General features: G+C 44.0%; 1 protein-coding gene across 1 annotated transcript in view; it reads right to left on the bottom strand.

The window, feature by feature from the left end:
- The window catches only part of LARP4B (La ribonucleoprotein 4B), an 88,332-nt gene that overhangs the window by 8,772 nt on the left and 67,158 nt on the right, over positions 1 to 12,402 (bottom strand). The window contains exons 11-15 of the mRNA XM_040645477.1: positions 11,676 to 11,729; positions 11,382 to 11,591; positions 8,846 to 8,952; positions 8,082 to 8,333; positions 6,765 to 6,810 (exon numbers count right to left, since the gene is read on the bottom strand). Coding sequence (XP_040501411.1) covers positions 6,765 to 6,810; positions 8,082 to 8,333; positions 8,846 to 8,952; positions 11,382 to 11,591; positions 11,676 to 11,729 — 669 coding nt within the window. The remainder of the gene's footprint in view (positions 1 to 6,764; positions 6,811 to 8,081; positions 8,334 to 8,845; positions 8,953 to 11,381; positions 11,592 to 11,675; positions 11,730 to 12,402) is intronic.

Here is a 12,402-nt window from a genome sequence, read left to right as displayed (position 1 = left end):
ACTCACTGAGCTTGAGAAAAGAATAGAAGACATCAGGAAGACACTTACCACAGAGATAAAAGAGCAAAAAAACCCAAAAACAACAACAAAAACAACAATCGATCAGAGTATGAGCATAATAAACAAGATTGGAAACAGGCCTGATGCAATGAACCACAGGCTGGAAGAAACAGGAATGAATCAGTGACCTAGAAGATGAAGTAATGGAAAGTAATGAAGCTGAACAAAAGAGAGAAAGAATTATGGAACACGAGAAGAAACTCAGGGAACTCAGCAACTCCTTCAAACGTAATAACATTCTTGTCACAGGAGTTCCAGAAGAACAAGAGAGAAAAGGGGGCAGAAAGTTTACGTGAGGAAGTAACAGCTGAAAACTTCCCTCATCTGGCTGGAAGGAGACCATGGACATGCCTATCCAGGAGGCAAAAAGAACTACCATCAAAATCAACAAAAGCAGGCCAACACCAAGACATACCGTAATTAAATTTGCAAAATATAGTGATAAAGAAAAAGTCTTAAAAGCGCCAAGACAAAATAAGTCATTAACTTACAAAGGAAGACACCCATAAGGTCAGCTGGAGATATTTGAACAGAAACCTGGCAAGCCAGAAGGGAGTGGCATGATATATTCAATGTGCTGAATGGGAAAAATCTGCATCCAAGAACACGACATGCAGCAAGGCTTTCATTCAGAATAGGAGAGACAAAGGGTTTCCCAGACCAACAAAACCTAAAGAAGTTCATGACCACTAAACCAGCCCTACAACAAATATTAAAGGGGACTCTTTGAGGGGAAAAGAAAGACCAAAAATGACAAAGACAGGAAAGGATCAAAGAAAATCTGCAGCAACAACAAAACAAGTAATAAAATGGCACCAAATATGTATCTATCAACAATCACTCTGAATGTAAATGGACTAAATGCTCCCATCAAAGACACAGGGCATCAGAACAGATTAAAAAAGGCAAGGTCCATCTATGTGCTACCTATGAGAGACTAATTTTCGACCCAAAGACACCTCCAGATTGAAAGTGAGGGGTGGAGAATCATTTATCAAGCAAATGCATGTCAAAGAGAGCCACAGTAGCAACACTTACACCAGACAAACTAGATTTTAAACCAAAGACTGTAACAAGAGATCAAGAAGGGCACTATATCACAGTAAAGAGGACAATCCAACAAGATCTAAAAACTGTATTTGTGCAGCCAACATGGGAGCACCCAAATATCTAAATCAATTAATAAAAAACATAAACTTATTGGTGGTAATACAGTAACAGTAGGGGACTTTCACACCCTACTCACAGCAATGGACAGATCATCTAAGCAGCAAATCAACAAGGAAACAATGGCTTTGAGTGACACACTGGAGCAGATGGACTTCACAGATATGTTCAGAACACTGCATTCTAACATAGCAGAATACACGTTCTTTGCAAGTGCACACAACACACTTTCTCCAGAATAGACCACATATTAGGTCACAAAGCAGGCCTCAACAAGTACAAAAAGACTGAGATCATACCACCCATATTTTCAGACCACAACGCTATGAAACTTGAAGTAAACCACAAGGAAAAAATCTGGGAAGACCATAAATACAAGGAGGTTAAACAACGTGCTACTAAACAATGAATGAATGGGTCAACCAGGAAAGCAAACAAGAAATAAAAAAACACACAGAAACAAATGAAAGTGAAAACACAGTGGTCCAAAACCTTTGGGATGCAGCACAAGCTGTTCTAAGAGTGAAGGATATAGCCATACAGGCCCACCTCAAGAAGCAAGAAAAATCTCAAATAAACAACCTAATTTTACACCTAAAAGGAGCTAGAAAAAGCACAACAAAGCCTAAAGCCAGCAGAAGGAAGGAAATAATAAAGATGAGAGCAGAAATAAGTGATACAGAGACTAAAGAAAACAACAGAACAGATCAATGGAACCAGGAGCTGGTTCTCTGAAAAAACTAGTAAAACTGATAAACTCCTAGCGAGACTTACCAAAAAGAAAAGAGAAAGGACCCTAAATAAATAAAATCACAAATGAGAGAAAAGAAATAAAAAATAACACCACAGAAATACGAACAATAATAAGAGGATATTATAAAAAACTATATGCCAAAAAACTAGACAACCTGGAAGAAAAAAAAATTCCTAGAAACATATAATCTACCAAAACTGAAAAACGAAGAAAAAGAAAATCTGAACAGACCAATAACCAGCAGAGAAACTGAATCAGTACTTAAAAAAATTCCCAACAAACAAAAATCCAGGGCCACATGACTTCCCAGGGGAATTCTACCAGCAGTATCCTAACTGTAAAATCAGATAAAGACTCCACTTAAAAAAAAAGAGAACCTCAGGCCAATGTCCCTGAGGAACACGGATGCAAAAATTCTCCATAAAATACTAGCAAACCAAATCCAATAATACATTAAAAAAATCATTCACTACAATCAAGTGGGATTTGTTCCTGGGCTGCAAGCATGGTTCAATATTCACAAATCAATCAACATAATTTACGACACTAATAAAAGGATAAAAACCACATGATGATTTCAGTAGATGCAAACACAGCATCTGACAAAGTACAACATCATTCATGATGTACACAGTACATCAACCCTCAACAAAGTAGGTACAGAGGGAATATACCTCAATATACAATGAAAGCCATCTATGAAAATCCCACAGCATCTTCATGGGGAAAAACTTGAGAGCTATTCCTGTATGGTCAGGAACACGACAGGGATGTCTGCTCTCACCACTGTTATAGAACACAGCACTGAAGTCTTGGCCTCAGCAATCAGACAACAGAAAGAAATAAAAGTCATCCAGCGGCGCTGGGTGGCTCAGTCAGTGAAGCACCTGCCTTCGGCTCAGGTCATGATCCCAGGGCCCTGGGATCGAGCCCCATATCGGGCTCCCTGCGCAGCGGGGAGTCTGCTTCTCCCTCTCCTCTCTGTTTGCGCTCTCTCTTGCTATCTCTGTCTCTCAAATAAATGAATAAAATCTTTTAAGAAAAAGAAGAAAAGAAAGAAAAGTCATCCAAATCGGCAAGGAAGAAGTCAAAATTTTCACTATTTGCAGATGACATGATAGCCTATATAGAAAACTGGAAAGATTCCACCCAAAACTGCTAGAACAGATACACGAATTCAGTAAAGTCACAGGTTACAACATCAATGTGCAGAAATCTGTTGCATATCTATACACCAATAATGAAGCAGAAGAAAGAGAAATTAAGGAATCGATCCCATTCACAATTACACCAAAAACAGTTAAGATATCCAGGAATAAGCCTGACCAAACAGGTGGAAGACCTATACGCTCTGAAAACTATAAAACACTGATCAGAGAAATCAAAGATGACACAAAGAAATGGAAAGGCATTCCATGTTCATGCACTGGGAGAACAAATATTGTGAAAATGTCTATACGACCCAAAGCAATCTACACATTTAATGCAATCCCCATAGCATTTTTCACAGAGCTGGAACAAAGAATCCTAAAGTTTGTATGGAACCAGAAAAGACCCTGAATTGGCAAGCAATCTTGAAAAAGAACAAAAGCTCGAAGCATAACAATTCTGGACTTGGAGCTGTATTACGAAGCTGTAATCACCAAGACAGTATATGGCACTCACAGAAACACAGACACATGTATCAGTGGAACAGAGCAGAGAACCAGAAATGGACCCTCAACTCTGTGGTCAACCAATCTTCAACAAAGCAGGAAAGAATAGCCAATGGGAAAAAGACAGTCTCTTCAACAAACGGTGTTGGGAACATTGGACAGCCACATGCAGAAGAATGAAACTAGACCATTTTCTTACACCATACACAAAAATAAATTCAAAATGGATCAAAGACCTAACTGTGACACCTGAAACCGTAAAAATCCTAAAGAGAACACGGGCAGTAATTTCTCTGACAGTGGCAATAGCAATTTCTTTCCTGGTATGTCTCCAGAGGCAAGGGAAACAAAAGCAAAAATGAACTACTAGGACTTCAAGATAAAAAGCAGAAGAAACAACAAAACTAAAAGGCAACTTTCAGAATGGGAGAAGATACATGCAAATGACACTACAGATAAAGGGCTAGGATCCAAAATCTATGAAGAACTTCTCAAACTCAACACCCCAAAAATGAATAGTCCTATTAAAAAAAAGACAGAAAACACGAACAGACATTTCTCCAAAGACATGTGGATGGCGAAGAGACACATGAAAAGATGCCCCACGTCACCCGCCATCCAGGAAATGCAAATCAAAACCACAATCACAAATCAAAATGTCACGCTGGCCTGAACGGCTAAAATTAACAAGACAGGGAACAGCAAATGTTGTGAGGATGTGGAGAAAGGGGAACCCTCTTACACTGTTGGTGGGAACGCAAACTCGGGAAAACAGCATGGGGGTTCCTCAAAAAGTTAAAAATAGAACGGCCCTGGGATCCAGCAATTGCACTACTAAGTATTTACCCAAAGGATACAAAAACTAATTCAAAGGGATACATGCACCCCGATATTTACAGCAGTGTTATTTACAACAGCCAAACTATGGAAGCAGCCCAAGTGTCCATCAACTGATAAATGGATAAAGAAGAGGTGGTGTATATATGTAACAATGGAGTATTACTCAGCCATCAAAATGCACGAACTCTTGTCATCTGCAATGACATGGATGGAGCTAGGGAGTATTACGCTGAGTGAAATAAGTCAGTGAGGGAAAGACAAATACCATATGATTCCACTCATACGTAGAATTGAAGAATCAAAACAGATGAGCAAGGGGAAAAGAGAGAGAGAGAAGAGGGGGGAGAGAGAAAGAGAGAGAGAAACCAAGACACAGACTCCTCACTCTAGAGAACACACTGCTGGTCGCCAGAGGGGAGGTAGGTGGGGGGTGGGGGAAACAGGTGATGGGGGTGAAGGAGCGCACTTGCGGTGATGAGCACCGGTGACATACAGAAGCACTGAATCACTACACTATACACTAATGTTACACTGTGTTGACTAACTGGAATTAAAATGAAAACTTTAAAAATAAATACATAAAACGCAATAGGAAGTTAAAAATATCAATCCCACTGTGTCTTTCTGGCATCCCCGCCTACTTCTCACCTTCATCATGGTGCAGGTATGTGACGTTCAGCTCAGCTTCGGTGAGTGACGTGCCCTCAGAAGCTCGCTCGCATTTCCTAGCCATTCAGCCCCTCCATGCTCCCGGAACTCAGCAAGGCTCTAAGTTATGCACAGGCCTGTGGTCTCAAAGTAGTTCTCAGGGGCTTTAAACATCTGCATTTTTCTGAGGTGAACCCAGGTTTTCAGAAGACCACATTTCTAGGCATTTAAGCTTCACAAAAATTTACTAAGTCTTGAGTTTTTAGGAATGAGAGAGGCAGGCAACAACTGCCTAGATGCAGGAGTTACAGAATGGCAGTGCCTACAGATGAGGTCTGATCTTGAATGCAGTGTTTAACACTTCTCAGGATTTGCACGGCTTGAGGTGAGGTGGCCCTGGTCCCACAGCCTGGTTGGGCCAAGTGAGCACATGCTGTTACCCGTCTCTAAGATCCTGAAGTCACCAGAATATCCCAACACAGCCACAAATGCATTCCCCTTAAGAAATGCACTTGCATCATGTGTCTGGCCTTCCAAGTGGCCACACGTATCACCACGTGAGTCAGGAACACAAGATGGCAATGGGAGGAAACGTCACTTCTGAAGGTAATTTAGTAACCAAGGAGAATAATTCATTAAAGGTAACTAATAACTGACGACCTACTCTGATGCTAGTCTTGTTAAGTCAAAATGTTACAGGAATTCATTAATTCCAACTGGAATCAACCAATATAAATGACCTTACCAAAGGGTTCACCAAAAACCAGACTAAACTGACCAATGAGGCAGAATTATGGGTGGTTTTATTAACTACTAATTCGTATTTTCCAAGTTTAAGACAGAGAAAATAGATCTTTTGAAATGGGAAAGCACATACCCACTGGCTCAGGGGACTGGACCAAGAATTTACTCAAGGTCTTTCCAGTCCTCCAAGTATCTACATTCTTCCTCCCACGTGTCCATGCACGCTTCTAACTGGGCATACTTCATGTGGAGACACACCGATCCCTCCCCCCCCCCCCCCCCCCCCCCCCAGAGCTCTGCAGAAGCAGTATCATCCATAGGAGGAACTTTTACTTAACCCTGGCAAATGTGGCCACACCTCAGGTGCTAATAAGCACTCACACAAGCCCCCCCCTTAATCTTGGGTTTGTTCCAACTGTAACTTATAGCAGAAGGCGGTAATGCTTTCTACATAGGGGATACAAGTTAAATGTTTTAAATGAAAAATACTGATGAACTAATTCCTACACACAAGTTCACTCTGCTTGTCAGAACTGTTAAGTTCACGTTATTTCACTCATACCGTACAGTTACCCACACAAAGACAACTCATCTCAATGTGTGCGTAGACCGCCATGTGTGCACACTAGGCTCTCGGCCGTGCCCACCACACAGCGCGTGCACATGCTGATATCAGGTGGTGACACTCGGAGACTCGTTAGCAACCAGCATTTCTACCGAATCACCTCCAGCTTCTCTTCAGGCCGCCACGTCAGTTATCACCTGATACTCATCACATTAAGAGAAAACCTCTTCTGAAAAGCTCCACATGTCTTAACCTTCATTCACGTAGTTAAACCTCATGTTTAGATTTGTTTAAAAGTCTTAGAATAGTGTCAAGGGCTGGATGTACTCACTGTCAGCTTCTCCTCCCGTTTCTTCCGGTAACCAAAGGAATTCTTCCTACAGAAGAGGAAAGCGAAAGACAGTGAATTTTTTCCCACTTGGAAGGTTTTTCATTGAGCACATGTATGTGCACACAGTTAATCTTTCTTACTTTGTAATCTGTTACAGATGACTTTTAAGTGCAAAATCCCAACCTTAGGAAGTATAAGAAAAATAAAACTTCTACAGTAAAAGAGTAAAACTGGTGTCTTGATTAAAAAAAAAGAAAGAAAAAACTGGGGCGCCTGGGTGGCTCAGCCATTATGCATCTGCCTTCGGCTCAGGTCATGATCCCAGAGTCCTGGGATCGAGCCCCGCATCAGACTCCCTGCTCGGCAGGAAACCTGCTTCTCCCTCTCACACTTCCCTTGTGTTCCCTCTCTCGCTCTGTCAAACAAACAAACAAACAAACAAATAAATAAATGGAGAAGGAGAAGGAGAAGGAGAAGGAGAAGGAGAAGGAAGGAGAGGGGGAAGGAAGGAAGGAAGGAAGGAAGGAAGGAAGGAAGGATAAAAACATTTACTGACAGAATTTTCCTAGTGGTCATTTAGAATTTTTGTTATAGAAATACTTGAACGTCCATTCAGTTGCAATGACAAGATATATAAAGATATATAAAACCAGACAATGAGCTACACAGGTGAAACGCTAAACACTGCTAATGAAAATACACCAGGTTAATCATCAAAGTGGAAAGACCCCGAAGCAACCTGGTGTGCTCTCACTCCCTCCCTCCCTCCCTCTCAGCCCTGACATGACTGTGTCAGCCCCTGCCCGCTACCACCAGTCGGCACCAGGGTTTCCAAGCCCTGGGGACCAGCAAGACCCAGCTTCCAGCTACGTGCACAGGGCTCTAGATTTCTGGGGGCCAGCACCGTGCCCCACACTGAAGCAACCAACACCGACAGAGTGGCCAAGTCCCGGCAGGCCCTGAGGCCACACTCCACTTTCATGCCTGTGGCCTAACAGCCCATAAGCTAATTCTACTTCATAATTTCATTTTTATTTACTTATCCTTTTGTTATTTCAACTGAATATACTGCTACTGTGTAAGCTGGAAAGGAATTCAAAAAAATAATCCTGACTAATTCTTTTACTTTATAGGAAACCTACAAGCAGTCTTGCCCAAGATGGCCTAATAAATTAGGATGAGCTTAGAGCCCTCGACTGTGATATATTTGAAAATAACAATTATAAAACATGCCTAAACTGACGGAATTTGAAAATATTAGTAACTTATCAGGACAGGTAGCTCGTAGCTGTCCGACAGCAGCTCTGAAGGACTCACCTCCCTCTCCCCAGGCCAGGAGGCGACTCCGCGCTGCTCTGCTCCACTCGACCAGACCCAACCTCCCTCTTGGTGTAGGTGGGAGGATTCTGTATCCGTGTCCTAGGCTGACCTGTCTGCCGTGTTTGTGGGCTTCGAACACCATTAATTAGCCGGTCTGCAGTGAAGTTAAATATCGAAGGGCTTTCTAATAGCCCAGCTCCTCTCTCTGCACTAGGAATGGCATGGCGTAGATGAGATTTACTAGGATTCCTGTAAACAAAAGGTTTGCATGCACTCAGTCATGATGCAATCATGGCTTCCTAAAATGAGAGCGCTAATGTATGAATGTCTCAGCTAAAATGTGCTCTTTAGAAAAATATTAAAAACGTTACTGAAGAAATAGTTCGCGCATACTGTGTCTGACAGCGCAAATCTATAAAGCATCAACGTGCTGCTTAGCGGCAGTCCAAGCCCACGTGAGAAGCAGGCACACGCAGATGTGAGCTGCGGAGAATCTGCAGGCACTCAGTACACATTTCAGGGCTTCATCTCGCAGAATGTAATTCTATGCCTTGAGGAGTTGTATCCGCACTAGGCAGACACATCCCAACAGATCATCAGAAGCAGCTTCTTCACTCAGTGAAAAGGACTCACGCACGCGGTGAGGATTACCAGGTTTAACACTAACTGTCCTGCTTTGCTGTTCGAGTACACGAAATGGCCATGACCCGTTACCACAAACCCCAGACAACCACAGCATTTCAACCACTCATGGAACTTGCCTGCTTCTTGGAGGATACTGTCTGAGTGAAGTCAGAGGAGATGCTGCAGGTTTGAAGGTTGGAGACGTAAACCCATTTATAAATCCAGTATTTGGAAATGGAGTTACCTAGATTCATTAGAAACAAACAAGTCAACAAGCCATAAACAGACCTGGAGTTGGCTAACACCGAACCCTGTGGTTGCCTGGGTTGTTTCTTGACATCTTATTCCATTTTATACCGAAAATATTCCCAGGCTGAAAAGATCATTGTTAGATCACTGCCAATGATCAGTATTTCCTGAGCCAGGCTGGGGGCTAAGACCTTTTTCTGGGCCAACTCGGGTGATCTCCCTGCAGCAGCCTGCCAAGGAAGCCAACTGACAACCGCGCAGAGGCTAGAGCTGAGAGCAAGTTGTGACAGAAAACAGATGTTAGGGACAGCGCAGGACCAAAAATTGCTGATTTAAAGAAAAAAAAAAAAAAGCAACACAGGGGAAACTCTGGGGCAGAAAGACACCCTTGGAACTTTGTAAGACCTCAACATACTATTTGAGAACAGCTGCCAGAGTCAGACTATTTAAAAATGGATCAATCCCACCAGAAACAGATTTTGAAGATTGTAAACCACACTAAAACCACTACTGACAAATCATTTCCTGTATGTACTTCTACATACACAACTCATATTTGCGAAACTGTGCTCAAGAGTGTAAACAGTAAGTTCCTAACCCAATAATCTAACACGACTTGCTGAGAAGTCACACGTGCTGTACCTTCACATCTGCTCAAGATGACACAGTACGCTTTAGAGCAGGCAAAGCCGATCCCCAGACCAGGATCAAAGGAACCCTCCTAAATGGCCAGCCAACTGATCCAGGTGCCAATGGCCCTGCTCCGGCACGGATATGGGTGCGACCAGAGAAACTGGAGAAGCGACTTCACTCAAGAGGAACTAAACAGCACAAGCATGGCGGTTAGCCTCCTTGGGAGAAATTCTCCAACACGGGAGTTTAAGGACTCTATCTCCCTTGAAGGTTCTCTCATCATGGATCAGCTACATGGCTGTTGGCACACTTTTACAGAAGGTCGCAAAGGTCTCAAAAGAGTAGTGCGTTATTAGCATTCCCTCTGGAGAGCGGAAGCACCTCCGAATGCCAGCACCTGTCTGCTAACTGCCCCACTGCGGTGGTTCTGGACCCCAGGGCTCTGCCAGTGCCCGAGAGGACCTCTCCTGACTCTTCCCCGTCTGCCCTTCTCACGTCCCCTAAGCCACGGGCCGAGTCCACACACCTCAGGGCACGTTTAAGAAGCCGTACAGCTTCGTCTCCCAGCTCCCCGCCTCAGACCCTGGGTCAGCTCAGAGATACCCACGACGCCAGCCCCCGCCCAGTGCCTCGGCACAGGATGCCCACTCTCCTGCAGCCCCCCTGCCTTCCACCCCTTTGGATACACTCAACAGAAGAGGACGTGGCACCTGATAGCCCCCTAATTTTAAGTTTCATAGTATTCGGTCCCATTTCTTCAATTATTGCCTGTCTGACATCATTATCTTTTCCGGGCTGCATTATTCCACGGACACGTCCTTATGTTTCGGTATAAACAGGCACCAACCACCCCTAGCTGAGGCGACACTCTTCTCTCCCGCTCACCCTCTTCGGTCAACACCCTTTTTCTGTCATGAGTGGTAACTAGAGCCCCAGATGACATCCCCAGCAGGGCCTGGCTCGCAGGCAGCTCCCACATTCCCCACCTGACCCGAGCACCACACAACTGGCTGTTGGGTCGGTCCACAGACATATCCTCAAAGTCATTAACTCGACTCCTGCTTTCTGACCACGACCTTCCACACACTCCACCTTCCCTCTCTCTGGTTCCAGCTAAAGCTGCCCAGCAACCTCAGGCACACCTGTCCATCAGTCCATCCCCACTGTCTCAGTTGGGAGGCCAAGGGAGGGGCTGATCAGACAAGTCCTGCTTCTCACATCCCACATCCCACACCCCACCAAGCTCGTGCCAGTGCCCAGGCAGGGTCCACCTGACCTCGCTGACCTCTCTGAACTCCCTGGCAGCACAACTGTGTTGGGGAGCGACTACATCCACTACACAGACCAGTCATCTCTAGGGCTGGTGTGAGCAAAAAAGCTTGTAGGTCTTCTACTGGTCTTCAACTTTATTAAAACTCCTCTGTCTCCTTAAAAGCATCTCTCCTTGCAACCCCCCTGTGCTAAGGAGTAACCCAGGTATCCCAGGGCTTGGATCACATTTTGTGTTTTACTGGGGATTACACAGCATAGGAAGGTACTGCTATACAGGAGGGCAGGTGGACGGGGCCAAGGATCAAAATTATAGCCTACAAAGGTTTTTTTAAATGTACACAGCTGCATACTGATCTCCCAATTAAATTTAAATCCACTATAGATCCTGAAGGTCTGTTGTACCATGGCAAACTGTCTATGTACCTGGTTCCCCCACTAGAACATCTCTATCCTTCCAAGCACCTAGTGCAGTGCCCACAACTTCCTGCTGCATAAGCTCCAAGTGACGACAGGACTCACCAGGGGTGGATCGAGATAGCTGTGTGTTGCCGACCATGTCTGGGGGGCAATCAGGCTGTACAGGGGGAACTGCTGCTGGGGGCTGTAGACTGGAGGTAAGTAAAAGGAGGCTGTGTAGCGCTGCTGCGCATAAAGGCTCATGTCCAGAGGTCTAAATCCATTCTTTGGCAAAAATGTGTTTATAGCTATTGCCTTTGCTTTTATCCGTGCCTGTTTGGGAATACAGAAATTTCTATCAGAATACTCAAGAACTGATTTGCAAGTAAATAAAATATAACCAATGGTCTTGCTTACCTTAATTGGTTTTCCTTGAAAAGTTTTGACTTCTTCTCGCAGATACTTGTAAGCCTGAGGGCAAAATCACCCAAAACGCCACTGTGTTAATCTTATAAATAAGATGAACTGACAGTTAACTCAATACCTCAACTAAGGAATGGTATAGTTAAAATATGACGGGCAGGACCCAGAGCAGTGTTTCTAAAGCTACTTTGCATCACAGATTCCTTAGAATCTTTTAAGGAGAATTTTGCTCCTCTAGGAGCTAGGGAGCCTCTAGAAAAAAACCTCATGAACGACATTTGCATACAATTCTGTTAGTATTAGCAGATACCACAAAAGCCTCCCATAAGCACAGGGTAAGGATCCTGACCTGGAGAAGATAATGGACACCAAGCCCCTAGTACTAACCCCAATGTGAAAATGGAATCACACAGTTCAAGAAAAGGAACAGACTGCAATATTTATGTAGCTCCTTATTCTTCTCCAGGTGGCTTCCTCAACTCAGAGGGCTCTGACCTCGGCCCACCACCCCTGTCCTGGTGAGGAGGGCTTGCACGCCCTCCGCTGAAAGGACTACCCTCGTCTCCCACCACCTGGCTCCTCCTATGCCCTTTCCCTCCAACCCATTCAAACCTGTCATTCAGATGTTTGTTTCCCTCTTCTGAACTTCACAGCATCCACACCACTTACCACTTAATACCGTACAGCTGACCCTTGAACAACATGGGCTTGAACTGCAACG

This window comes from Ursus maritimus, unplaced genomic scaffold, assembly GCF_017311325.1.
Source record: "Ursus maritimus isolate PB19 unplaced genomic scaffold, ASM1731132v1 scaffold_31, whole genome shotgun sequence".
Classification (NCBI taxonomy): Eukaryota; Metazoa; Chordata; class Mammalia; order Carnivora; family Ursidae; genus Ursus; species Ursus maritimus.
This window is presented reverse-complemented; position numbering and strand designations above follow the sequence as displayed.